Below are 27,547 nucleotides of genomic sequence, written 5' to 3'. Positions count from 1 at the left end.
ATTGAGTGCTGGGCATTAAACTGCTACCTGTGCAATGTACTTTAATGAAAACATTTACTCAATTTTCCTCACATAATTTTGCTGTATCATTATCTTCTGTAATGGTAACTTGAAAACAAAACTTTTACTTACTTGTCTATGTTACTGTAAAACCACTCGTAACACACCCACTTGTGTGCTTTTGGCAATTTAAGCAGATTACGCAGTCTCATACCAAGGCGTTGCCCAGCACGGCGATCAGCGGACCAATTTGCATTTACATATGTGCTAGATGTGGAGGCTGTTGGAGGCTCCTGATGAGTGTTGCTAGGGGGACGCTGTTCCAGTTCTTGTAGTTGTTGTTGAAGCTGCTGCTTCTTTATCTGTGTAGCCAGTAATTTACTGTTCATGCCTACTGCTGCCTTCTTTGTAGGAGATGCACGTGGACCCCTTTTGGCACTGGAGCGAGGGGGCATTGCATTCACTACGTCGTCATCAAAGAACAGTCTGTTCTTTTTTCGGATGCGTGCAGGCTACGTAGAAATATGCATTACATTACTATTTTTGTGCTTTGGCAACATGAATAAATATTTTAAAAGAACACTTGTACATAAGAAGACTGGGAGTAACAACATTTATTTTTAAATATCATTGGTAAATATAAACATGAAGGAAAGAACAAATTACATTAGACAATGGAAAATCCAGGATGGAATGTAACAATATTGTGAAAAGGATGTGACAGTCTTTTTATTGTGTCATCTGCGACTCCTGATGATAACCTAACAAACTGGCAAACATTTACAAAAGCATTTTGTTTTCTCACATACTTTTTCAGCTCCCTAGGTGATGAGTATGTGTCTTCTTCTGCTGCAATATTTCTTCTCTTGCTGTGCTATATGCTCTTTCTAACTACCGTATTTTAACTGTTTCTGTTACTGGTGATTTTATTTTTAGTCAAATTACTCAATTCATACAAAATTAAAATCAACATAAAAGTTTCCTCAACTGCAAGTAATTATTGCCTCACATATATAACAACAATTATTTTTTGCTGGCTAAAATTAAAGATTTAAATACAAAGTGCAAAAAGATGTGTTTAATTAGCAAATATAGAAGCGTGCACTAGACTAACGGTAGTGTAATGACAACTTTTTAAGTTTAAATGCTCAATCATGGAGTATGACCACTACATAAAATTCCATTGATGTATAGTTTATCAAAAGCAGATGTCCAATTCACATAAAATACTCTTTTTTGTTATTAGCTGTTAGTCTAAAAAAATTTCTTGCACTTAGTAAAACATATTTATGTTTATTTTATTCTATGAAAGATTGTGTGCATTTCTCAACGAAATAAAAATATGCCCACAAAATATTGCTTACAAGTTCTAATCACGCACTTCACAGAAAGAACTGGAGGAAAAGACTCTTTCTCACATGAAAGTGAGCTACACAAATGTCAGTAGCAGCTTTTACATACCTCTCTGGTGGGTGGGTTGAATGTCTGCTTTGACCTATGATGTAATAACGTAGTGCGTGACATCACACATGCATGGGCAATTACTGAACAGAACACTGACAATATTCATTGTCCTTCTATATTATTTTTAGGAATGTGGGCTGTGGTAAAAGATTGATTTATAGTATAGCCCTACATCTAGATTAGGTTAAAAAGTCAACAATATTAGGAAAAGAATGGAATGCCACTCATTGTAAAGATGACAAACTGAGTTGCAGACAGGTGCAATGAAAAAGACTTAAGCATTTATGTCTTCGCTATAATCAAGTAGAAAGGAAAGAACACAAGCAAGCACATCGCACGAACATGAACATCTCCAACAGCTTGGACAGGAATACAACTGATGTCTAATAAAACAGTGATCTGGAGTGGGGTGGGGAAGATAAAGGGATGACAGGGTATGGGTAGGGGAGAGAAGAGTGTTGTCTGGTGGTGTGTGTAGGGACTAGATGGAGGCATGACAAGACTGCCAGGTGCAGTTTTGGGAAGTTGGCAAGCAGGTTGTGGCGAGGGAGGAGGTGGGGGGAGGAGCAAGGAAGGGGAAAGGTGGGTTGGTGTGTTGGCATGTCGGTAGAGGGCGGTTCATAATGAGTGTGAGGGAACGTGAATAGGGAGCATGCGATAGAACCGAGAGGGCAGGAACTGATTGGTGGAGTGGAGGGCGTGGGGAAAGTAGTTTACCGCAGGTTGAGACTGGAATAATGTCTAAAGTAGTGAATCTATTGCAAGGATAACTCCTATCCACACAGTTCAGAAAAGCTGGTTGGCAGGGGGATCCAGAAAGCCCAGGTTGTATGAAGCGGCCATTGAAATCAAGCATGTTATGTTCAGCTGCATGTTACACCCATGGTGGTCAACAATGCTCTTGGCCACAGTTTGGCAGTGGGTATTCATCCTGGTGTACAGCTGGTTGATAGTCATACCAACAAAAAAAAAGCTGTACAATGATTACAGCTGAGCTGGTATATGACATGACTGCTTTCACAGATGGCCCAGCCTCTCGTGGGATAGGATAAGGCTGTGAGAAGACTGAAAGACAAAGTGCTGGGTGAGGATCGGGAAGGACTTACATCTGGTTCTTCCACAGGGATATGATCCCTGGGGAGATCTGTTTGTGGACTATGTCTACTCTTGGGGTTAGTGCTCGTCTATAAAGGCCTTGGTGAAACATCCAGCAAAGTGGGCAAGGGAGTTCTTGTCACTACAGATATGCTGTAGCCTGATGGCCAGGTTATTTGGGAGAGATTTTTTGGTGTGTGAGGGTGGCAGCTGTCAATATACAGGTACTGTTGGTGGGTTCAGGTGTGTGGATAGAGCCATCAGGAGGGGATCTCTCTGTCCCTGAAATGCTGAATGTCTGTCTAGTAGAAAACATTACAGAGCTCACTCTATCTGTTTTGTCATAATCATAAAAAGTCTGAGAAAATTTGTTCAGAATTTGGAACAAACTTCTACTTAATATCAGCAGTGATATCACATTCTTCAAGTAATGAGTAAGTTTTGAATTTGGAAGCAAACAACTGGAAATGAGAACACAACAATGGATGCATACAAGCAACTTCTGCCAAGTCAGACAAAGTGCCATACAGGACAAAGTGTCATACAAGGGAAACGTGCACAATGTCCACATCAAGTGTGTGAGCAACATACTTCAGAGGTCTGTCAATCACGAGAAGAAAATATGTGGAAAACTGAATAATTGAGAGGCTATGATGATGGCCACACTCTATAGTGTTCTTTCTCCTGGACACCTTAGCTCCAATGCCTCACAGAAGGGCCTCTGTAAAATCTGGAGAACAATGGAAGTCAATTTGTGGCTGTTTAAATCTTCCTGAAGTATACTGCATATGTAGGCAGATGTTCATGGGGTTCAACTCACATTTCAGCATGCAGCTGCAATCTATTCTAAGTCATTACGAAAAGTAAAGAGAATGCATCTCTAACACAAAGTGTGTCTGAAAGTTTTGCACTATGACAGTCAGCCTAATTATATGCACAGCAAAATTGTAAGTTCCTAGGGTTTGATTATTAATATGGACACTATTATTGGCAACTGAATCTGAATGAAGCACACCTCCAGATTCATCCTTTATCACATGAAAGAAATTTCTTTCATTGTTCATGTATAATTGTTACAATATGAATGTAAGTGTATTTTATATCACTATTACTTTTTCTTTGGAACTTCAGTTTCCTTACCTAGATGAATATGCATTATTTTTTGTTGTGTTTGAAATAAGTTGAAGTGATTAGAAAATGTTATAAGTTAATTTAAACCTAGCAATCTGTTTCTCATAATAAAATTGAACCAAACAGTATTTGATGTTGAACCAGAGCACAATCCACCACATTTAACTCAAATTTTCTTGTGCTACTTATATGACAGTCATTATTTGAAGTGACTGAAAATATGTATTTTTAAAACTTTGTTCGCATAATGTGTTAACCTATATTCAGTAAGATTCTCACATGTGGAAAATTCATCATCAGGAAATGTATTTGCATAAACTTTGTTTATTGACTTAAAAACTTATTATCCTAACTACAGCTAAAACGAAAATACAGCAGGTATCTTACAAGATACACTGATGCCAGCTCTATCTTTGTAGATTGATAGTTGCGAGTTCTGATTAGACATGTGTTCTATTAGGGAAATGGCAACTCTGCTATGTACCTCCACATGTAACTGAAAGCGTGTCAATTCTAAAGTAATTTTGAAGGGAGTATAAATCAGATCTTCCCTAACATACTACTACTGCAATATTTGTGGATGATGAATACATCAGGTCATTGAATAGAAAACATTATACATTAAGTTCTCTATTTTTCTCTTTAGTGGATGTATACTTCAAGATAAATATTATTTAGTTTAAATGTCTTAATGTATTTAAAAATAGGTCTAACCATGCCACGTCGATTAAGAACAAGGCCTGGCTGGGATGTAGGTGTACGAGGAGTTTGTTCTTCACCAACTGGCTGCAGCCCCAGAGCTGCGGGACCCAGAATTGGTGTATCTTCTGCTTCAAACATCTCATCCTCTGGTTCCTGTTTGATGCCTTCATAACCCAAACCACCATTTTTGAAAGAAAGTAGGGCAGCAGCAGACTCATCTGTTGTAGGAAGTAAGGCATCTTTAGTGGAAATTTTTATTACAACACGAAGCACACATTTGCAAGAAAACATTAAGTTAAGAATTTCAGCTTCCTTTTACTAAGGCAAATAGTTAAAAAAATGACTTTTGATTTGCAAATGTACTACCAGTCTTCCTCTAGAAGCCTACAACAGCATTAATATCATTCCACCAGCACAGAACAGTAACTTCGCGTCCAAGGTGGTTGATTAAATTAATCTTGCTATTTATGTTGTAATCTAACACATGTAATGGTCACTGATATTTTTTAAGTCATTCACAGCAGTTAAATATGCACCAGAGTTATTTCTTTTGGCTTCAAAAGAGACTAACAAAATGCGAAAGAGTTGTCAATTAGCAATTAGGCCTACTACCTCTCATAATACTGAAACTATAAGAACATAAATAAAACAAAATTTAGATAAAAAGTGAGCCTCAATCTTATTTATATTATGCAATGTACACCACATTATTTAAGTCCTGTAGTTTCCCTAACACTGTGTTATGCAATTACGCATTATATATATACTACAGTGTGACACTGGACTCCCCTGAAGTCTTGGTTGTGATGACAGAATCTAGGTTAGGTTGAAAAGTGATAATTAGGTTGAGATTTGATGAAGATAGAACTGAAAATAAGATTTCCTATTATTTATCAAATATATTGACATAACACTAATGCTACACCTACACAGCATATGAGGCAGTTTGTTAGTGGTTCAACTCATAACAATTAAATGGTCACTCGATCACATTATAAAATGCGTATTTGGTTTTGTTGCCCGTAAATGCATTTCCTAGTTAATCTGTTTCTCTAACATACTTTCACAATGGGCAGATGATGATAGAAGAAGATAAATTCTAATCTTTAACACATGTGCTGTTCTATGATACACGATATCAAAAAACACGTAAGATACGAATTTACAACTCTCAAAATTACACATAAATATCATTCGAGGCGTGGGACGAAACAATTTTACATATTTTTATAGAGGTATTGTGGAAAGGTGTGACGAATATATTACACACTGGCGACGCACAGTTTCAATAAATATCTTCTGAACATCTTTTTAATATTGAAAGGAATACATACCCTTTTAAGCAGCAACGTAGTTATTCAGTTTTCATACAAATTATTGTCGTAACTACTGCAAAACTGTCAAAACTCCACGGTTTGCAAAGATTTGCTCTAAATTACTTCACAATAACACGACCTTTTAAAAAATTCAGCAGGCGTGTTATAAACACTGAAAATTTCAAAACTAAGAAGAAAATGTAATATTTACGCTTGCTAAGATACTTAATACATGAATTCGGACAATAATGGCATAATTAAACCATTGGACCTGATATATAATAGTTTTATATTACATCTCAACTTTCAAATTTTCAAAATTTCATAATCTGCTGCGCAAAGCTTGCTCCACAAATTCAAATCTAAACTTCACGAGTGTATTATGGGGTTATCGTATACCACTAAAAGCACAAGAAACACAGCAACAATATCCAATCAAAAGGAAAAACAGTAACACGCCCGTCATTAAGGATGCACAATAGCAATTTCCTTCAAATTAAACTTACTTTCAAGTTGGTCCGCCATATTGACGTAGTATTTGGAATTTCGTCTGCGGTACTGCCAATCCCCCGAATGTTAACACTCAATTAACAATTCTAAACATTGACGCTTCCTCTCACCCAAGATGCAATTTCTGCGCCATAATGCAGTTAGTTATAAATAAACAGCATAAGTAAAACATAAAAATAGTTTCATTTGTTTACGAAACTTTCTGCTACGTCCCCGCACATCAGCTGCAACGACTTACAAGTTATCTTACCCTGTATGACTTTCGCGAGGCGCATTCCGGTACCAACAAATGAAAATTGAAGGCGCCAACTCTAACTTGATTCTCTTTTGAGCAGTGAATATTCATACCATTCCGTTCGTAAATGGAGCGTCAAATTCAATCGGGAGCTAAATGAGTTTTCCTTAATTCAAACATTGTACTTTTTCCTAAGTAGCAGGAATATCAGAATTACCTTATTTCACCGTGTCTGTCCCAGATTATTGGGTGATTTAAAGACTTTTGTTAACTCATTGCCTAAACATCTTAGTATCTACATCTCGTGACGTAATTGATTAGTAGATAACGCTGGGTATGGATTATGCAGCTTTTTGCAGCGTTACTGTTCAGATAATCTGCTGTTTCATCATTTTCTTGAGTTACACAGGTGCCGAAAATTTCAGTCACTGCGTGGAACGTTATAGTCTGCTTACTGGAAACGACGACAGAAGTTTTAAGTTAATCCCTGCAAATCTCGGCACCGACCTGATCTTGGAATGCCACTATTGGTAAGTCATATTTCATCAGATATTTAGAATATCGAGTTAAAATTATTGCATAAAATTTGCTTCATGTAGGTACTCAAGGGTTCCTTTCGTTCTGCAGCAATGTGGATGATGACGATTTACCTAAGGTATGGTACTACCAGAATATTTCCATGACGGAAAATGTTTCAGAAGTTATTCCTGATACAAAGAATAACGAATCGTTGAACAGAATAATAATTACTAATGACCATTCTTTGGTTATCAAAAACGTCACCAGGGAGAGTACTGGACTCTATTATTGCCACAGTGCGGATGGCCAGGACTCATCAAAATATAATTATTTCATTGACAGTACGTTCATTATTTCAGTTTGTGGTTCACGCCTTTCTTTCACAATATGCTCATAATTTTAGTTTCAGATAGTGAGACCGAATAGTTATTTATATTTTGTCACCATTGCCTTCATTTTGGACTTTTTTCCGTTATGTGGTAATGGTTGACTATTATTCGTTCTATTCACAACATACTATTTAACGTCAGCCGTATATTATGTCAGATGTTGATGTAATGGATAATCAAACGGATTTTCAGGCAGTACCTGCGTCATTTTAGTACAGCTATTATAGCAGTATTCATTTTTACATTCATTGTCCATCAAAAGTGCTTATGAGAGTGTTGAGACACGGAAAATTTGTATTACTTAATGTTTCAAGCAAATCATCTGCTCCCAGTTAATTCCTAGTTTAAACGAAGACCTTTCTTACCTCGTGTTTGCTTATGTTAGAAATACGTAGCCAATGGTCAGTATGCAGTGCAAATATTTTTGAATAGGTTTAGCTTCTTGCCTAACAGAAATTCTATGTCATCAATCAGAGGACTGTTGACTACTCCGTTGATGCTTGCTTTGGGACAGTAAGTGAATGAAAGAGCCAATGCACTCACACTCAGCTAATAATGACGAGAGGCTGAAACATTGTTGCGTATGTGGCCCAGTAGTACGATGTTTCTTGTGCCATTCTTCCAGAATTCCACACCAGCAGTACTAAGATTTACACTATTCATAAGGTTCCAGAGGAGAATGGTTGCATTTAGCGACTCAACAATATTGGATTTATCAGACTCAGACACAGGGCGCATACCTCATTCCGTATGAGGAAGTAAATCAACTGTTGCCTTTTTCGACTGGCATTTGGGGAGAATGATTACTTACATGCTGCTGTTAGTCTAATGTCGGATCTGATGCGCTAGGGCTAAAGCGCGTGCCCCTGAAGCCATAAGGTCACGCGACAGAATCCGGTCGGCATTTCTCAATGATGTGTAGGTTTGCCAGGAACTGCACGTGATTCGGATTCCACATTAAACGGCAGGCCCCCTTTCTCCGATAGGATTGCTGGGGTAAGTTAGGGACACACAAGTTAACCGTAGTAGCCAAATCAAAGACTGTTACCAGCCAGTTTTTTTTTTTTCTTATAATATTTTGTCTGCTGGAAACCTACAAAACCCAGAGACAGGCTAATAAACATTCGTTGATTTCGCTCAAAAGCTGGTTCTTGAAATTGTGAAACCTTGTTTCTACAGTAGTGCGACTACCAAATGAGGTTGCAACACTACACTGGACTTGCGATATATTTTGGAAGGCGACAGGCAACTATGAGTTACCACCCTGACAGCAATCAGTTTAACTAGTAAACCTTCCACTTGACCACCTGCCCCATAAGTCTGCTAGACTGATTTTGCCCTTTGACTGTGTTTGTTGTCTTTAGTCTGCATTAGAGATTAAAACATTTCTCATAATCTAAATAAACTTGAATGCTGAAATAGTATTAATTAAATGCTGGCCCTGACACTGTTTTAGTCAATTGTTGATGGGTTATTGATATAACAAGGGATTGATCTTTTATGAAAGTTATGGCACAAGTTTATTGATTAAAATAGGAAAAAATATTTGTTAAGCATAAAAACAAAATAAAACATGATCTGGTGGCAGCATAAATATGCAAAAGACAGTTAACACTCCCCTGGTCGCCAAAGACAAAGGTTTGTCTGATTGAACTATTTACTCTGGCTCATAATATGGACAACTCAATCAGAAATTATCTAAAACTGAATAGACTTTGATGGATCTAGTCTACAAAGAAGTTATACTATGTTAGTGCAGCTGAGAACAAGTAGCGAGACTGTGATTCTGTTTGTCCTAACAAGCTGGAGCAGCAATACCGTACCCCTTTCTCGACGTGTAGCGCTGTCTCAGGTGCCGGCCATGGTTCAAGCGTGTGCAGAGCAGCGACGTGTTAGACAGATCGCAATTACCCTGAAATGTCGGCAGATTCGAGTGTGTGACACGCTCGTTCACCAGATGGCTCAATTTGACTCACTTATACGGCAGTGCGCACAAGGAGATCAAATGTCAAGGCAGCAGACCTGTCATGAATAAGACTGCCCTCGGCACAGAGAGTTTTCCTATATGACTGAGGTCTAAACTGTCGTTACAGCTAACTCCTTACCACAGGCGTCCCAGTCAAGGTTAGTGCTAGTGCAAGTCACGTTCAGGACAAGTGTTTCAAGTGCAATCCACTCATAACAACAGTCAAGACCAGAATCCTCTCCAGACCACAGTCTGAATCAGAAGACCCTCTCCAGACCAGAGTCTGTATCGGGAGTTTCTCCTCTCCTCGCTTTCCATCAAACCTCAGTAAACTCCCCAAAGGCACTTCCACAACTGCCCCCACAGGAGCTTCGTGCCAGTCACAAGACTCTATGTTTCCCCTCTAGCTCGTCTGCTGTACTCACTGGCGAGTCCTAATCAAAGTTAACAATATTTTTGTGTTTCATCTACATCTACATTTATACTCCGCAAGCCACCCAACGGTGTGTGGCGGAGGGCACTTTACGTGCCACTGTCATTACCTCCCTTTCCTGTTCCAGTCGCGTATGGTTCGCGGGAAGAACGACTGTCTGAAAGCCTCCGTGCGCGCTCTAATCTCTCTAATTTTACATTCGTGATCTCCTCGGGAGGTATAAGTAGGGGGAAACAATATATTCGATACCTCATCCAGAAACGCACCCTCTCGAAACCTGGCGAGCAAGCTACACCGCGATGCAGAGCGCCTCTCTTGCAGAGTCTGCCACTTGAGTTTATTAAACATCTCCGTAACGCTATCACGGTTACCAAATAACCCTGTGACGAAACGCGCCGCTCTTCTTTGGATCTTCTCTATCTCCTCCGTCAGACCGATCTGGTACGGATCCCACACTGATGAGCAATACTCAAGTATAGGTCGAACAAGTGTTTTGTAAGCCACCTCCTTTGTTGATGGACTACATTTTCTAAGCACTCTCCGAATGAATCTCAACCTGGTACCCGCCTTACCAACAATTAATTTTATATGATCATTCCACTTCAAATCGTTCCGCACGCATACTCCCAGATATTTTACACAAGTAACTGCTACCAGTGTTTGTTCCGCTATCATATAGTCATACAATAAAGGATCCTTCTTTCTATGTATTCGCAATACATTACATTTGTCTATGTTAAGGGTCAGTTGCCACTCCCTGCACCAAGTGCCTATCCGCTGCAGATCTTCCTGCATTTCGCTACAATTTTCTAATGCTGCAACTTCTCTGTATACTACAGCATCATCCGCGAAAAGCCGCATGGAACTTCCGACACTATCTACTAGGTCATTTATATATATTGTGAAAAGCAATGGTCCCGTAACACTCCCCTGTGACACGCCAGAGGTTACTTTAACGTCTGTAGACGTCTCTCCATTGATAACAACATGCTGTGTTCTGTTTGCTAAAAACTCTTCAATCCAGCCACACAGCTGGTCTGATATTCCGTAGGCTTTTACTTTGTTTATCAGGCGACAGTGCGGAACTGTATCGAACGCCTTCCGGAAGTCAAGAAAAATAGCATCTACCTGGGAGCCTGTATCTAATATTTTCTGGGTCTCATGAACAAATAAGGCGAGTTGGGTCTCACACGATCGCTGTTTCCGGAATCCATGTTGATTCCTGCATAGTAGATTCTGGGTTTCCAAAAACGACATGATACTCGAGCAAAAAACATGTTCTAAAATTCTACAACAGATCGACGTCAGAGATATAGGTCTATAGTTTTGCGCATCTGCTCGACGACCATTCTTGAAGACTGGGACTATCTGTGCTCTTTTCCAATCATTTGGAACCCTCCGTTCCTCTAGAGACTTGCGGTACACGGCTGTTAGAAGGGGGGCAAGTTCTTTCGCGTACTCTGTGTAGAATCGAATTGGTATCCCGTCAGGTCCAGTGGACTTTCCTCTATTGAGTGATTGCAGTTGCTTTTCTATTCCTTGGACACTTATTTCGATGTCAGCCATTTTTTCGTTTGTGCGAGGATTTAGAGAAGGAACTGCAGTGCGGTCTTCCTCTGTGAAACAGCTTTGGAAAAAGGTGTTTAGTATTTCAGCTTTACGCGTGTCATCCTCTGTTTCAATGCCATCATCATCCCGTAGTGTCTGGATATGCTGTTTCGAGCCACTTACTGATTTAACGTAAGACCAGAACTTCCTAGGATTTTCTCTCAAGTCGGTACATAGAATTTTACTTTCGAATTCACTGAACGCTTCACGCATAGCCCTCCTTACGCTAGCTTTGACATCGTTTAGCTTCTGTTTGTCTGACAGGTTTTGGCTGCGTTTAAACTTGGAGTGAAGCTCTCTTTGCTTTCGCAGTAGTTTCCTAACTTTGTTGTTGTACCACGGTGGGTTTTTCCCGTCCCTCACAGTTTTACTCGGCACGTACCTGTCTAAAACGCATTTTACGATTGCCTTGAATTTTTTCCATAAACACTCAACATTGTCAGTGTCGGAACAGAAATTTTCGTTTTGATCTCTTAGGTAGTCTGAAATCTGCCTTCTATTACTCTTGCTAAACAGATAAACCTTCCTCCCTTTTTTTATATTCCTATTAACTTCCATATTCAGGTATGCTGCAACGGCCTTATGATCACTGATTCCCTGTTCTGTACATACAGAGTCGAAAAGTTCGGGTCTGTTTGTTATCAGTAGGTCCAAGATGTTATCTCCACGAGTCGGTTCTCTGTTTAATTGCTCGAGGTAATTTTCGGATAGTGCACTCAGTATAATGTCACTCGATGCTCTGTCCCTACCACCCGTCCTAAACATCTGAGTGTCCCAGTCTATATCTGGTAAATTGAAATCTCCACCTAAGACTATAGCATGCTGAGAAAATTTATGTGAAATGTATTCCAAATTTTCTCTCAGTTGTTCTGCCACTAATGCTGCTGAGTCGGGAGGTCGGTAAAAGGAGCCAATTATTAACCTAGTTCGGTTGTTGAGTGTAACCTCCACCCATAATAATTCACAGGAACTATCCACTTCTACTTCACTACAGGATAAACTACTACTAACAGCGACGAACACTCCACCACCGGTTGCATGCAATCTATCCTTTCTAAACACCGTCTGTACCTTTGTAAAAATTTCGGCAGAATTTATCTCTGGCTTAAGCCAGCTTTCTGTACCTATAACGATTTCAGCTTCGGTGCTTTGTATCAGCGCTTGAAGTTCTGGTACTTTACCAACGCAGCTTCGACAGTTGACAATTACAATACCGATTGCTGCTTGGTCCCCGCATGTCGTGACTTTGCCCCGCACCCGTTGAGGCTGTTGCCCTTTCTGTACTTGCCCAAGGCCATCTAACCTAAAAAACCGCCCAGCCCACGCCACACAACCCCTGCTACCCGTGTAGCCGCTTGTTGCGTGTAGTGGACTCCTGACCTATCCAGCGGAACCCGAAACCCCACCACCCTATGGCGCAAGTCGAGGAATCTGCAGCCCACACGGTCGCAGAACCGTCTCAGCCTCTGATTCAGACCCTCCACTCGGCTCTGTACCAAAGGTCCGCAATCAGTCCTGTCGACGATGCTGCAGATGGTGAGCTCTGCTTTCATCCCGCTAGCGAGACTGGCAGTCTTCACCAAATCAGGAGAAGCAGCCAATTCCTAACTCGCAAATTTCCGCGCAGGAAGAAGGAGAGGTTGTACACCCAACTTGTTTTTTTTTTATTCCCATGGCCACTTTAGGCCGCATGTTTGGAGTTTCCATATAGCTCTAAAGTGAACAACACATTTATCATGGAGATCATTATCTGGACAGCTCAAATGCTACCGTGTGTCTGACCAGGGGCCTGGCTAAACTAATAGAAGTGGTTTTGTGTCCCAACACAGATCATTTCAGAGCCACTATAATTGCTGCAGTCCTTCTAAAATTGTTTTGTAGGCATGGGGTTTCCCGAAAAATCCTACAGGCTGAGGAACGACGCCTCCTGATGGCTCCCTCGATAACGCCCTGTCTGCGGTGAACATGGAAAATCGCGAATTTTTTTATGGTCGCCATCCCTGTTCACAAAGGGCATTTACGACCCTGACGTAACGCATTGACCAGGCGATTTAGATTGTCTTGCGCCCCTGTCCCTGCTGTGGAAAGAGGCACCTAACAGGTAGGTCCAGGTAGGCCGTTTTTTCACCTCTTTGACCGACCTCATTATCTGCACACTGGTGCAAGAAATTCCTGGGCCCAGCATTCTGTCCCCAGTAACTGCTTCCAAATGTTCCTTTTTCTAATAGCTGCACGTGGCTTTCAAGTCAACCCCAAACGTCCACTGTAGGGTTACTGTTAAATGACCAAACCGAATGCTCGTTTTCAAATTTAGAAAATTACTTTCCAGAGGAGAGCCACAATAAAGATTCCACAGTCTTCAACGATGTACACGCTTTCACCAGTGCCTGCTCATGCAGATTACTTCCTGTCGTCTCACAAAACTGATGCCTTGGGTGTAAGGTCAATGTTAAATTGTACCATTGAATATGGAGAATAGTGAGAGAATCACTTGTCCTATTTCACTGCCCCCCACCATAGTTGATTTCCACATGTGTAGTGTTTAACTTCAAACGTCATAGTGTGCAACGAAACAGAGGAAATCAACGTATAGTACTTAGATCTCACAATGATGACTTGAGTATTGGGGACTACTTTGCTAACCAAGACCACACTTAAAAACACCCAAATTTGACCTCACTCACCTCAGGGGTCACTCACTCACACAATGCTGCATGCCTGCAAGACTTATAGGTGAACATTGCTGAGTGTAGTATAATTCTTGTGAATCCAAGAGTTGTTGCTACACCACAGCCTTCTTATAGACAATTAATAAGAGGTTAAAAGACTTTGCAACGGTATTTTTGACTTATACAATTTCTGAGGTCAGAGACAACTAGTGTAGCTAATCATATTACAATTACATAGTTTTTGCACCGTTCTCTGCCTCAGTGATTTAACCGCACAGTCATACACAAGAGTTTAGTCATCCTTGACGTATAAGGGGTGTTCAAAAAGAAATGAGCCGGAGGAATAATTATATAAACCAGTACCGATATGTTAGATTTATTGACCCTGGCTGTCGAGACACTTGTCCCACTGCGACACAAGGTGGTGAATGGCTGTCTCATAAAATTCCTGGGGCTGCGATGTTAACCTGTTCCGCATGTACTGCTGGACGTCGTCGCCCGAGGTGAATCGTTTGCCACTCAGAGCAATTTTAAGGGGACCAAAAATGGCGTAATCAGAGGGAGAGAGGTCCAAACTGTATGAAGTGTGGCCAAGAACCTCCCATTCGAATTTCTGCAGGAGTGCTGCGACTGCATTGGCCATATGAGGCTTTGCATTGTCGTGGAGCAAAATGACCCCACAGATGAGATTACCCGGTTGTTCTGATTTGATCGCTTGATGAAGGGTGGTCAAGGTGTTCGAGTAACGCTGGCGTTCACTGTTGTCGTGTGCTGCAGGAAGTGAATCAGAAGGGGGCCATCTCGGTCAAAGCAGAACGTCAGCATAACCTTAATACAAGATTAACATTAATGAAGTAAAAGCCTCTCCTTATGTTACAGATCTAGACTGCAATGATAAAATGGGAAGCAAGTGTTAATTAGAACTCAGGGAGAAGTTGTAGTCTAATTGACAATCGATTTATTCATCTTATGCATGACAAGACAACAAAATTATTAAAGAAACATCACACAAACATTTCCATTTAACAAACGCCGTACGAACATGAGATCTATGGTGGACAAAGTGATCTGCTGGGGATCAACACACGACACTAACCAGAACACTAATCGCTCTATCTGACTTCATACACATGAATCCAGGTTATGGCACCAAACTACGCCACCACCAAGCATATATATTCTACCATATAAAAAAAAAAAGAAAAATATGATTCGAAAGAACAGGGTGCTGAGAAATATATATTATGGCCCTACATCGCAGCAGCGAATACTTTACCCTCCTTCTGGTCAAGGCAGCACACCACGATCCGTTCGGTGACTGAAGTCATGAACGGTGGCAATCTGTTTTTAAATGCATGTTCCCAAAAAATGCAAGCATGCGGTCTCGCGTTCGGTTAATTCAGAACGCAGGTACTTCCCTATGAGCCTCTGAAACCCCGATGGAGGGACTGATGACCTCAGAAGTTAAGTCCCATAGTGCTCAAGCCATTTGAACCCCGATGGATTCCAGTGTGCAGGTGGACCCGTTTGCTGGTCTGCCAAACCAATTTGACTCTGTGCCACGACTGTGCGTGTCGGAATATGTCAAATGTTTAGACCGCCGACTCAAAACAAATAAGTACACGCACGCGTCACTCGTTGTGACCGTGATGATATAAGCAGTACCTCTGACGGTTCAGAAGGTGGCTGGCACCGGCTCTAAGTCGCACACTAGCAAAGGACACAAGTTTCACCCTTTAAGTAGAGACCTGCAGTTCTTTACTAGCGAAGCGCCAGTACAAGAGACTTGTACCAGAGTGATCCTTCTTCCTTTCTCACCGCTTCCTCCTCAGCTCGGTTCCAAAAGCACATTTATCTTTTTTGACTTCCCCCACTTTTTGCACAAGCCAATCACGAGCTTGAGCCCGGCATTCTAGGCTGGGAGAATGGTCTTTGCACTGCAAACCGATTTGACCAATCAGAGACTTTAAAGTTAATTGGCAGAAAACAGAAAAAAGATTCAGCTTCGCGGTCTCTTTCCCTCGCGTTTGCCGTGTCTTTTGCTAGCACAATACAAATAGCTCCATAAACAGCTTGTTATCTCTCCTGTTGTGTCCATTTCAAAGTTTCCAAAGAACGGCCATAAACTCGCCAAAAGCATCGTGCTTTCACAAACATATTTTGAAACAGAGTCTGGACATCTGGATGCCAGTTTCCCTGTCCCACGTAAATTCGCAGAACGTTTACATTTCTTTTGGCGGATTGCTCCCTAACAAGGGCCCGTCCTCTGCTTTATTCCCGGCCTACAATGCGCTGTCCGGTCCAGCGGCAACTTCTCGGCGCTAGCCTGTATACCAGGACGTCTGCCTCCCAAATTAATGTATTTTGAACAATGCGACCATGGCACGCGGTCGTCTGGAAATGTCCTCTCACCGTTCCCCAGAAAAACACGCTTTGTCATCCTACCAACGCCGTGCTTTTACTGCAGTCGTTTAAGTCGGCACCCTACTCCTTTGAACACAGCTGAAGCTTACCGTATTTCCTTCCCTAGAGCACGCAAACAACACCATTAACTACTGCCCACCATTTCATCATAATGTATGAAGTCAAATCACAGTAAAGATCATATTCCCTACGAAAACGAAGTGGCGTAACACCGAATCAGAAGTGAGAGAACTCTGCAACCTCCCAACCTTTCGGATTCGCCTCAGACGACGACATCCAGCTGTACATGCGAAACTGATTAATTTTATGATACAGCCATTCACTGCCTTGTGTCACAGTGGGACAAGTGTCTCAACAGTCAGGGTCAATACTTCTAACATACATGTACTGGTTTCTGTAACTATGCCTCTGGCTCGTTTCTTTTTGAATGCCCATTATACAAACAGACAAGACTTATTACTTAAGAAATTCACTTATTCTCAAAACCTAAACAAATAAGTAACGTGTGTCATCTGTTGTGCTTATTTCATAGGGCAGTATAATATTGTTTCTTCTACCTCAATGACCTTTGCAAATCACTCTCATTAAGTTAACATAAACGCTTGACAAATGTGTACACTAGATTAGTGGTAAAAAAATAGTTTCACAAGAAAATATACTGGATTACATGCATGTCTGAAACATGAATCATCCTGTCTGTCCCTTCATATGTTATCTAGTACCTCCCGCCGCGGAAGTCGAACACGCGCCAGAACAAATGGACGTGGCCAGCCCATAGACTATAGAGGGCTCCGCGTCCGCGGCGGTTTTTCCGCGCAGCGGCTCTCGCGCAGCGAGGGCACCACCGCTACGCCACGTGCAGACCGCGGCCAATAGCCGCAAAAAAAAAAAAAAAAAAAAAAAAAAAAAAAAAAAAAAAAAAAAACACTAGTCGAGTCAGTCTGGTACTCGCTCTGGATTTCGACTATCTCGGTGGTACTGCGTTCTGGTCGTTGTGGTCGTTGCTCGTTGTTGACATTTGCCTGGTTCTGGTTACGAGTGGATTTACTGTTGGTGTTTAGTGTTGTGGTTTCTACAAGCCTCCGTTGTTTATCTCTTCTTTGTTGTGTCGGTCATAGTCGCTCGCTGTCGGTTGTCGTTGGTCTGTCGTCCGACTCGTCCTTGTGTTTACCCGGTGGTGCGTGCTCCACCGCCGGCGGCTTCCCCGCCTGGCGACTCCGATCCGCAGCCCAAGGCGTTCCCGCGGTTGGTTTTGTTTACTACATGTTACATTTACAAAGACACACAGGTAGAACATGGCTCTTAACTCACACAAATGAAGCATCGAGGTGCAGTAACGTCGCACCAGAGTGAGGGTTGTTCTTCACTCAGCACTTGATGTAAGAGCTGCGGCAGATGGCTCTGGTCCCGAATCTGGTCCATGGCAGTATCACTGAGGCAGCTAGGCTGTTAGCATCATCTCAAACTAGCAGCAGTTGGCAGTCTGGCACATTGTCGGGTGACACCTCATGGGAGAGAATGAAACACCAGTGTGGCTGCACGGCGCCAAATATCTCCAACACAGGTGACGTCTCAGCTGCTGCCTTATCTCTCGATCCAGTAGCTGAAAGAGTGCAGGCTCCCCTTGGATTAGGTGGTGAGACAGCATTGCATTTCGTGTGAAACCTGTCTCCTAGTGAAGATTTCCTCTTTCCCAATGTGTCAGTGGGTAATTTGTGATGCCTCCAATGTCGCTGGTGCCCGTCTGCATCTTTGTACACAACTGCAGGAGCTACTCGTCCAGATCGCAGCTACCTAGTTGTGCACACCATTTATGAAGGCGGTGTGTCCACCTGGGGAATCCTTCTGCGTCTTGTTGTTGCACTGACTCATTTGCAAGTCGTTCGAAGGTGTGTCATGACATCAGGGGTGGGCTCCACTCTGGCACTCCGAATCACAACCATTCAGTGGGTGGTTACTGTTGGCTGCCATTTACTCGGTACCCGGACCATCTACCAGGCTGTCAAGGAAGTGACGTGGCATCAATGGTGGGCCACCCTTGCCCAGAGGGCTGACTCCAATCACAGCCACTCAGAGCAGTCTGGTTTACAGCAGCTGTGACATTGGCATAGCTCCCCCTCCCCTTTCACTTTCGCTGGGTTGTGAAAGTGGCGCACAGATCCCCAGTCGTTCCAGCACTCATTCAGTGCTGATGACCGGCCGTCAATTTGGCAGGTCTCTGGACCACATCATTGTGGACAATCTCCTTGGGACTGCCATGTGTCATCGTCGTCGGTCACAGGTTGTTGTCTTGTGACACCCCACAGGATGCGTCAATTGTGGGTCTGACAGCTCCCCAAACCTGCACAGCCCTCACAGTACATTACAGTGCCAATGTTTTACAAAGTTCTACATACATAATTTCTTATGAACAAAATAACAACCCAAAAACAAGCTCTTTGAACAAATACATTGAGTGTGTATGCATAATTACTTATGTGATTGGAATAACAAAAAATAAAAATAGAAAGTAAGTATTATCATATAGACTAAACATGACATCCTTAACATTTATATTGTCTTAAACTGCATTACTCTTATGATAGGTCAGCAATGCATCCACTCTTCACCCAAAATGCTTTTTCCACACAGCAGTTAGTATTCTTTTTTCCCAACACCTGTAATATTTATCTTTAAGCCCTCTCTACTCTTAGATGATGACTAATCTACATATAATCCTTCTGTTCTTGGTATTTCTAACAGCATTGTCGCCCAATGTCGAAGTGATCTGAAACCATGCTCTCATTTGTCTGCATTGACGCCCTGTCCATAACCCCTGCTCCTGCATCCACACATATGAAAACTTACAAATGTCATTAGTTTCTGCTTACTTGTTGCTCTACATGTTAGAAAAACCTCTCCAACTTGCTCTTGTTGGATCACGCTGTAATAAAACACAGGAAGGAAAATTAGTTCTTCGATGTAGGTCAGTCCTCATCCTCACCAGTGGATCCCTTCGTACTGCTGCCCTCCTTTTCCTGAATCTGAGGTGTGCCACACCACCGTGACTTACACCGTACGAGCTCATCCCTCATAGTGTGCTTTGCCTATGGCGACCTCTAGGCGCCACCAAACCGCAAAGACCTCGAGTGAGGCAAGACTGACAATGGCTCAGAATCCCAGAAGATTTAGCATCTCCACGCATCAAATGTGTGGGCAGCTAATGCCACTCATAATACACTCGAAAATCGAGACAAAGATGCACAGTGGCATGGTCGCAATCTCGTTTTTACTAAACAGCGAAAAGCAACGTACACTCGCTTCTTGGGCTGTGGATAAGAGATCAGGGAAAATGGACAGAAATACTCTCACAGACCATAGTGATATTATAGAAGACACCAGTACGAGAACTATACAGCTGAATTTGATGTTCATAATGCTGTCGTTTCTTGACTAACATTCCTTTTTTTTATTTTTTTATTTTTGTTTTTTCATTCCAATTGATCCGTAGTGAGGAGGTCCTCCAGGATGTGGATCATCGAACATGTCAGAAAAACATGTCCTTGGAGCGTGATAATGGACAACAACAGTGCGGTCCAAAGACGTAACGGCCATTTATCACAAAGGTAAATGAAGGTTAGACCCTGAGTTCAGTTCAGTCACTGTTCGGAACTTATCATGCCACAGAAGAGGTGTCAGTTAGCAAAAGAACAGTCACCTATAACGAATTTCTATTCAGTCCTGGCTTTAACTTTCAAGCAGGCAGTGAATGCATTGATACGATGATGTAACAAGCACGTTACTCATTTGACTATGCTCCTCAAGGAGTCGCACCACAAGCTGATGTATGACAATCACAAATACATCAGTTTCAGAAACTCAATAAACGAATAATGTGGACCGCATTACACAATATCACCTAGAATTTGCCTCTCCATTGAAGATAAATGTACAAATCGATTCTAACCTAACAGAACTAGCGTAAATAGCTACTCTATAAATCTTGTATTTTCATATTCCAATATGTTGATGTTGCTCGTTCCGATAGTTCCTGTGGCCTTGTTTTGAGCTCTGACCGCAGCAGCCGAGCCTCAGTTTATATTTAGACTTCTGCTACGTTTCCCCTGTGACAGGTTGGGTAGCCTAATCCGGATATTATGATCTTGTTGGTTTTCTTGCTGCCATCGCCTGTTGTTCCGCCAGTTGTTTCTTTGCTGCTATGGTTCTCCAGTACCCCGCTGGCACTGGTGTGGTTTCGTTGTTCTCCCCAGTTTCCTTTTTGCCGTTCGTTGTAATTATCGTTGTAATTGCCTCGTCTACCTCTGTTCTCCCACGGTGGCTGCTTACTCCCTCTATAGTTCGAGTTGTTGTTTTCCCGCGATCGGTAATTTCCCCCATTTCGCCTTTTGTCCTTCCTTTCTGACGAGCGTTGCCTAGCGCGGTCATTGTTTCTGCTCCTGTTTCTTGCGTTTTTTACTTCGTGGGCGATGTCTAATTAGCTTAGGGTGCTCTTGAATGATCCAATGGAATCGTTGCACCTTCAAATAAGGAGCTGTTGGTAGTGTAGAGGTAATGTGACACAACAGTACCTCATGATTTCCTTGGTACTGTACGGATGGTTCAAAAACCGATTCATCTTAATCAGCTACTCGAGAATTCTGACGCTTCTAGGTGTTCGCCCAGCATAATCTGCTACTCGATTCTTTCTTGCGCGTCTTGTGACCAACATGTTTTCAGAGACGCGTCTTACATGAGCGACAGCTCTCAGCAACACTACACATATGTTCCGCACTCGATCTCTCTAAACATCCCCAGATAAATTCCAGCTTGCATTTCTGTGGCAACGATTCCCCTAGCAACTTGTCGTACTGAGCTATCCAACTTTTTGCATGTAATGGATTGCTGTTCTCTTTGTACACCTTGAAATTTTAAATGGCTAAGGAATGTTTGTGGTCAAGTGGTTCGACATTTACTGCGAACGATTTTGCCCTCGTTTCTGCAGTGCGCGTCTCCATAAATCGATGTCCAAACAGTCCTTGTGCACTTTTAAGGCGTCCTCCCGTGTCATAGGGTTCACGGAGTAGTGCTTCCGTTAGCCTAAGACGTACACAATTGTGTTCTGGTTCGGTTTCTGTTTTACTTTGCGTCTCCGACTGTGCGCGCTCTGTCGTGTGCCCTTTGGCGGCTGGTGTGTCCTCCTGCGGCATTCGCCTTTGTGCCGGTGATGTAGCCTCGTGTTGCCCATCGAAACGTCGTAATACACGCTCTTCTCTCCTTCCCTGATCATGCTGGAGTGCTGCCACACCAGACCGTGATTCTAAATGCGCAACCCGCGGACGTGCTTGCTGGATGTCGTTCGCTAGCTCGTTTTGCTATTAGGTTATCCGAGTCTGCTTTTCTTTAACCTCTGATATTTTCGCCTGTTTGTTCTCGATCTGTTCGATGCGCTTCATGTTCTCGCTAATTTTGTCTTGCGCTTCATGAGCGATCCTTCTTCCCCGTTTTGGGAGCGTGGTAGTGTTTTACCTATTATTTAACCAACGAAGCGTCCTTGCGTGCACCTTGGGTTACTAAGCTTGCCACAATGACGCCGCGTTTTGCCTCGTTCGCGACCTCTCGCGTCTCTGTCGATGTTTTGTTGACGTTTTGTACCTTCCACAGCTGTTCAGCAACCATCCGTATCTCCTGCATCTCCTTAGTGACTAATTCATTCATCTTCTTCACCTCCTTTGAGGTTTCTTCTCTCCCTCTTGCCTCTTCTCCTACGCTTCTTGTCTCTTCCGCTCCGCTTACTGCACGAATCACACGAGGGCCTCAAACCGAAATCCTCCGCTAATACCTAGAGGACTAGACGAACGCGAGTCCATCGATCTGTGACGTTTTGTTGATGAGTCTGCTGCGCTGTTCTCGCTAACGGTACGTCTAGCCCTGCCAGAAGATCCTACATGGCGCTCCACTGCTCTTTCACCTTCGCAGTCGTTATCTAACAGCATTTCTTCGTCACAGTCAGAAAATTCCAAGATCGACATATCCGCAAGGGCAGCAACTACATTCGATTGAGAATTCACTGCAAATTTCTCTTGATCAGTACTACCGGTCTGACACTGATCCATCTACGACGAGATTCGAATATTCTCACTACTTTGCAGTAAACGTGCCTTGCTGCCAGTGATCATGCATTGAAGTTTCTACTTCCGAAAGATTTTTATTGTTCCTCTTCGCAATGCCACACACTTCTACCCTGAAATTTGCCACATACTTCTACCCTGAAATTTGCTCTGGCGAGCTAATTAATTATAATTTCCTGACAACGCATATCAAATAAAAACAACCCCAATCTACGATAAAATCCAAGAGCCACAAATAATCTGCCGCCCTACATGTTAACACAACGGTCTTCTGTGTCAGGAACAATTAACAAGTAACACAGAAATCACAACAACAAATGAATAAGAATACAGACAAATGACACACACAAAATTTACAAATCATCAATACAAATAACACACACGAAATTCACAAATCATCAATGCATTTGGCACCAGTAATTCTTATGGTTACGCGAAACCGATGTACCTCAGTGCTCCAACTGCATTTCAACATGGGAGAGCAGAAACCTTGTAATGGAAATTGCATCTGACTGTCACAGAAGGTGCAATCAATTCAGGATCCTGACAGTGCTCACCAAATTGCAAGACTACATTAGGCTTGCAACATGTTTTCGAAGGCGACAGGTGTCCATGACTTACCGCCCCGACAGCAATCACTTTAACTAGTAAACGTTCTATTTGACTCTCTGCCCCATGACTGCTAAATTCATTTTGTCCTTTGACTGTGTTTGTTGTCTTTTATCTGCGTTAGGGATTATCACATTTATCAGAATCTAAATGAACTTGAATGCTGAAATAGTATTAATTAAATAGTGACACTGTCATTGTTTTAGTCAATTGTTGATGGATGATTGATATATCAAAAAGGGGTTGATCTTTTATAAAAGTTATGGCACAAGTTTATTGATTAAAAATAGGAAAAAATATTTGTTAAGCATAAAAACAAAATAAAACATGCACTGCTAGCAGCACAAACATGCAACAAACAGTTAACACTCCCCTGGGTGGGAAAGACAAGGGTTTGTCTGACAACTATCTAATCTGGCTCAAAATACGTATAATGCAATCTGAAATCATGTAACACTGAATACACTCAGATCGATTTATTCCATACAGAAGTTATACTACGTTGGTGCAGCTGAGAACAAGTGATGAGATTGTAATCCTCATTACCCTAATAAGCCAGAGTGACAATACAGTACCCCTTTCCTCGATGTGTAGCGCTGTCTCATGTGATGCTCGTGGTTCAAGCATCTGCAGAGCAGCGATGTGCGGCGCCAGTAATTCCCTATCACGGGCACTAAATAGGCAAAGTCACAGATGTTGATCTACTAGACGGATCACAATTACTCTCAAATGGAGCCCTCAAATCTCAGCAGATCCGAGTGTGTTACACTCCCTTTCGCCGGTCATACCATGGCAAAATTTCATTCACTTATACGGCACTGCGTACAAGGAGATCAAACGGCAAGGTGGCAGACCAGTCACAAATAAGATTGTTCTCAGCACCGGCAGTTTTCCTAGATGATTGAGGTCTAAACTGGCAGTACAGCTAAGTCCTCACCACAGGCTCCCCAGTCAAGATCAGTGCTAGTGCGAAGTCACACTCAGGCCAAATGTTTGAATTGCAACCCACTCATAACAAAGTCAGTACCTGAATCCTCTCCAGACAAGAGTCTGAATCAGAAGACCAAGTTTCACCTCTCCTCACTTTCCATGAAACTTCGGTAAACTCCCGAAAAGCACTCCCGCAACTGTCCCGGCAAGGGTTTTCTGCCAATCACAAGACTCCACGAGCTCCATGTCTCCCCTCTAACTCATCTTTTCGACTCACTGGATAATCCTAATAAAAGTTAACAATATGCTTCTCTTTTCAATAGCAGCCAATCGCTGACTCACAGTTCGCACACAGAGAGAAGGAGACATTGTTATCCCGACTTGTTTTTTTTCCCAAGGCCACTCCAGGTAGTGTGTTTAAGAGTTTCCGTATAGTTTCATAGTGAACAACACATTTAGCATGGAGATCATTACTTGGACGGTCCGAAGGTTATCGCGTGTCCGATCATAGGTCCAGGTTGAACTAAGAGAAGTGCTTTTATGTGTCAACATAGATGAGTTGGCCGGCCGGGGTGGCCGAGCGGTTCTCTACAGTCGCAGGTTCGAATGCTTTCTCGGACATGGATGTGTGTGATGTCCTTAGTAGTTCTAAGTTCTAGGGGACTGATGACCTCAGAAGTTAAGTCCCATAGTGCTCAGAGTCATTTGATTTTTGAATAGATGAGTTCAGAGCCGTCATAAATGTTGCATTTATTCTAAAATTATTTTGAACGCCTGAGGCTTTCCAAAAAACTCTGCAGACTGAGGGACGACACCACCTGATGGCTCCCTTGATAGCATCCAGTCCACTGTGAGCATGGGAAATCGCGCATTTTTTGTGTCCGCCATCCCTGTTCACAAAGGGCGTTTATGACACTGTCATAGCGCTTTGGATGAGCGACCTACATTTCTGTCGCACCCCTACCCCTGCTGGGGCTAGAACTGCGTAAGAGGTAGGTCCAGGTAGGCCGTTTTTTCACCTCTTCAACCAAACACATTGTCTACACACCGACGCAAGAAATTCTTGGGCCCAGCATTCTGTCCTCAGTAAGTGCTTCGAGATGTTTTCTTCGCTAATAGCTGCATGTGGTTTTCAAGCCCCAAACGTCCACTGCAAGATTTACTGTTAAATCACCAAACTGCTAACTTGTTCCCAACTCCAGAAAAATACTTTTCGAAGGAGAGCCACCATAAAGACCCCACATACATTAACAACATATACGCTCCGAGCAGTGCCCTGCTCATGCTAATAACCTTCTGTCGTCTCACAAAAACGATGTCTCGGGTGTAAAATCAACATTAAATTGTACCCTTGAGTATGGGGATTAGTGAGAGAGTGACTCGTCCTCTCTCAAGGTTTTTCAGTAATTCTGTTACACTATTCAGTTGATGTGGCTATTCACACTGCTCTTCTTTGTATTGCTCGATTTGTGTAGTTATTCGACCTCCTAAGTGGAACTGTTTTAAGGCACAGGACTGATTCGAATGAATTGTTATAAAAGTGGATCCCAGGATGGTTTCTTCCAAAAGGACTGGGGCGATTTTATTCCCTGTGTTTTTCCTGTCTGAGCTAGTGCTCCGTCTCTGAGGATCTCGTTGTCAATGTGGCTTGAAACTCAAATCTTCCTACTTTCTGAAATGGATCCCACGAACTTCAATAATATTCCAGTATAGCCAATAAAAGCGTTTTGTAAGCAACCTCTGTGTTTTAAAAATTGCAATTGTCTTGTATCCCACAGGAAAACATGATCGTTCTGTTGTATGCCCCACACATGGTACCCTATGACTACAGTACCAATACCTAAGCCACATTTGGAATCAACTAACTCATACAAATGCACGGATGTAGGGGTCTAACAGTTTGCAAAATATGAAATGGAATGGTCACATAGGCTAAGGACGTAGCTTAAGGGGGGGGGGGGGGGGGTCTGGACCATCCCTGCCCTATCACCCAAATGAAATTACACACGATCTAATTGCAACGTAGTGAAATCAAAAGAGATAAGCGACTATCAAAAACTTTCCGTTCGAGGGCGTGCGTGCAGCGAATATGCAACGTAGAGCGACTCTGATGGGGGTATGTAAGCGTCGACATATCGGCAAGGGATTAGTGCGTCATTTGCGTCTTTCCAAAGTGCGTGCTGTTCTTGCGGTAGTGGGAACTATAGAGACTTTGTTACCTCTTGTTTCCAAATAGGACCAATGTACTGTTATTCTTTTCTTGGCTGCCGAAGGACAAACACGGGTAAACATCCATCAGAGAATAAAGGATGCCTGTGGGGGAGCACGTCTGTCAGAAACCAGTGTTGTGAAATGATGCAACAAGGGATGCTGCTGCTTCATGATAACTCAAGTCCCCATATCGCAAATGTCGTACCGCACAAGCCACCCCATCTCAAGTGGGAGACACCTGAGCATCTGCCCCGTAGTCCTGATCTCCTCCCACCGATTATCACGCCTTCGGTTCCTCAAACAAGGCCTCGAAGGGGCGACGAGTCCTCTCTGTCAAGGATGTGCGGCAGGCAGTTTCGGACTTCTTCACACGGCAGGGCGCAGTGTTCTAGCAAAGTGGTATCTTCAGCCTGGTGCACAGATGGGATGGTTGCCTCAGGGATCACGGGAATTTTCCGTGAGTGGCATATACGGGGGGTGTTCAATACAGAATGATCATAATTTTTTTTTGCAACATACCTTTATTCATCCTCATAATTTTGACGGCCTTCTCAAACTAGTCTCCCATGAATGCCATGCACTTGTCCCTGCGTTTCGCCAGTCTTCAAATACATGCTGGAAACCATTTTTTGAGAGGTTCTTCAAAATCGTCTCCGCAGCCTCCACCACTGCTTCTGATTGTTGATAATGCCTCCCACGAAGGCGTTTCTTCATGTTAGGGAATAGAAAAAAGTCACATGGGGCTAAATCCAGACAGGGTGAGGGATGCACTTAATGTCGATATTTGCAAGATATTCAGCAACAACATTGGCAATATGCGGCCGCGCATTATCGTGGTGCAGCATCCAGCCTGCTTCACGGAAATGTGCCTGATATGTACTTGCAATGGTTTCAGGACATCCCTGTAGTATTGTCCAGTTACTGATGAGTGTGCAGGTACAGTTATGGATAATTTATATAGCAAGAAAGAGGAGGAAACACGATGTTTATTCGCTCAACAGTGTTATGATAAGTTAAAAACATGTACACTGTTATAATAGCTTAATTATTTTTCTATAGCAGTTACTTGGAGACTGGTAGAACATTCGGGTTGGAATATTCGTAAGGCAGCGGAGCGGTTAACATCATTCCAAATAACAGTAGATTAAAATCAGTGGATAAAAATACACTTCTATTCGCCTGTGTCGCTCAAAAATCGTTTTGGTGGACAAAAATATCGCCGAAAAGGC

General features: G+C 42.5%; 1 protein-coding gene across 2 annotated transcripts in view; it reads right to left on the bottom strand.

The window, feature by feature from the left end:
* Nucleotides 1-6,372, bottom strand: part of LOC124605529 (protein lin-9 homolog) — a 102,093-nt gene extending 95,721 nt beyond the window's left edge. Inside the window, exons 1-3 of one of the 2 annotated variants that reach the window (XM_047137276.1) lie at nt 6,215-6,372; nt 4,405-4,610; nt 133-512 (exon numbers count right to left, since the gene is read on the bottom strand). In XM_047137276.1, coding sequence (XP_046993232.1) covers nt 133-512; nt 4,405-4,610; nt 6,215-6,233 — 605 coding nt within the window. In that variant the 5' untranslated portion in view covers nt 6,234-6,372. Of the gene's footprint in view, nt 1-132; nt 513-4,404; nt 4,611-5,726; nt 5,841-6,214 lie in introns of those variants that run through there. The other variant, XM_047137277.1, reaches the window with a different exon arrangement.
* Nucleotides 6,373-27,547: the final 21,175 nt, after the last annotated feature.

This window comes from Schistocerca americana, chromosome 3 (genome assembly GCF_021461395.2).
Source record: "Schistocerca americana isolate TAMUIC-IGC-003095 chromosome 3, iqSchAmer2.1, whole genome shotgun sequence".
NCBI classification, from domain to species: domain Eukaryota; kingdom Metazoa; phylum Arthropoda; class Insecta; order Orthoptera; family Acrididae; genus Schistocerca; species Schistocerca americana.
The sequence above is the reverse complement of the archived record's forward strand: the minus strand, read 5'-3'. Positions and strand labels throughout refer to the sequence as shown.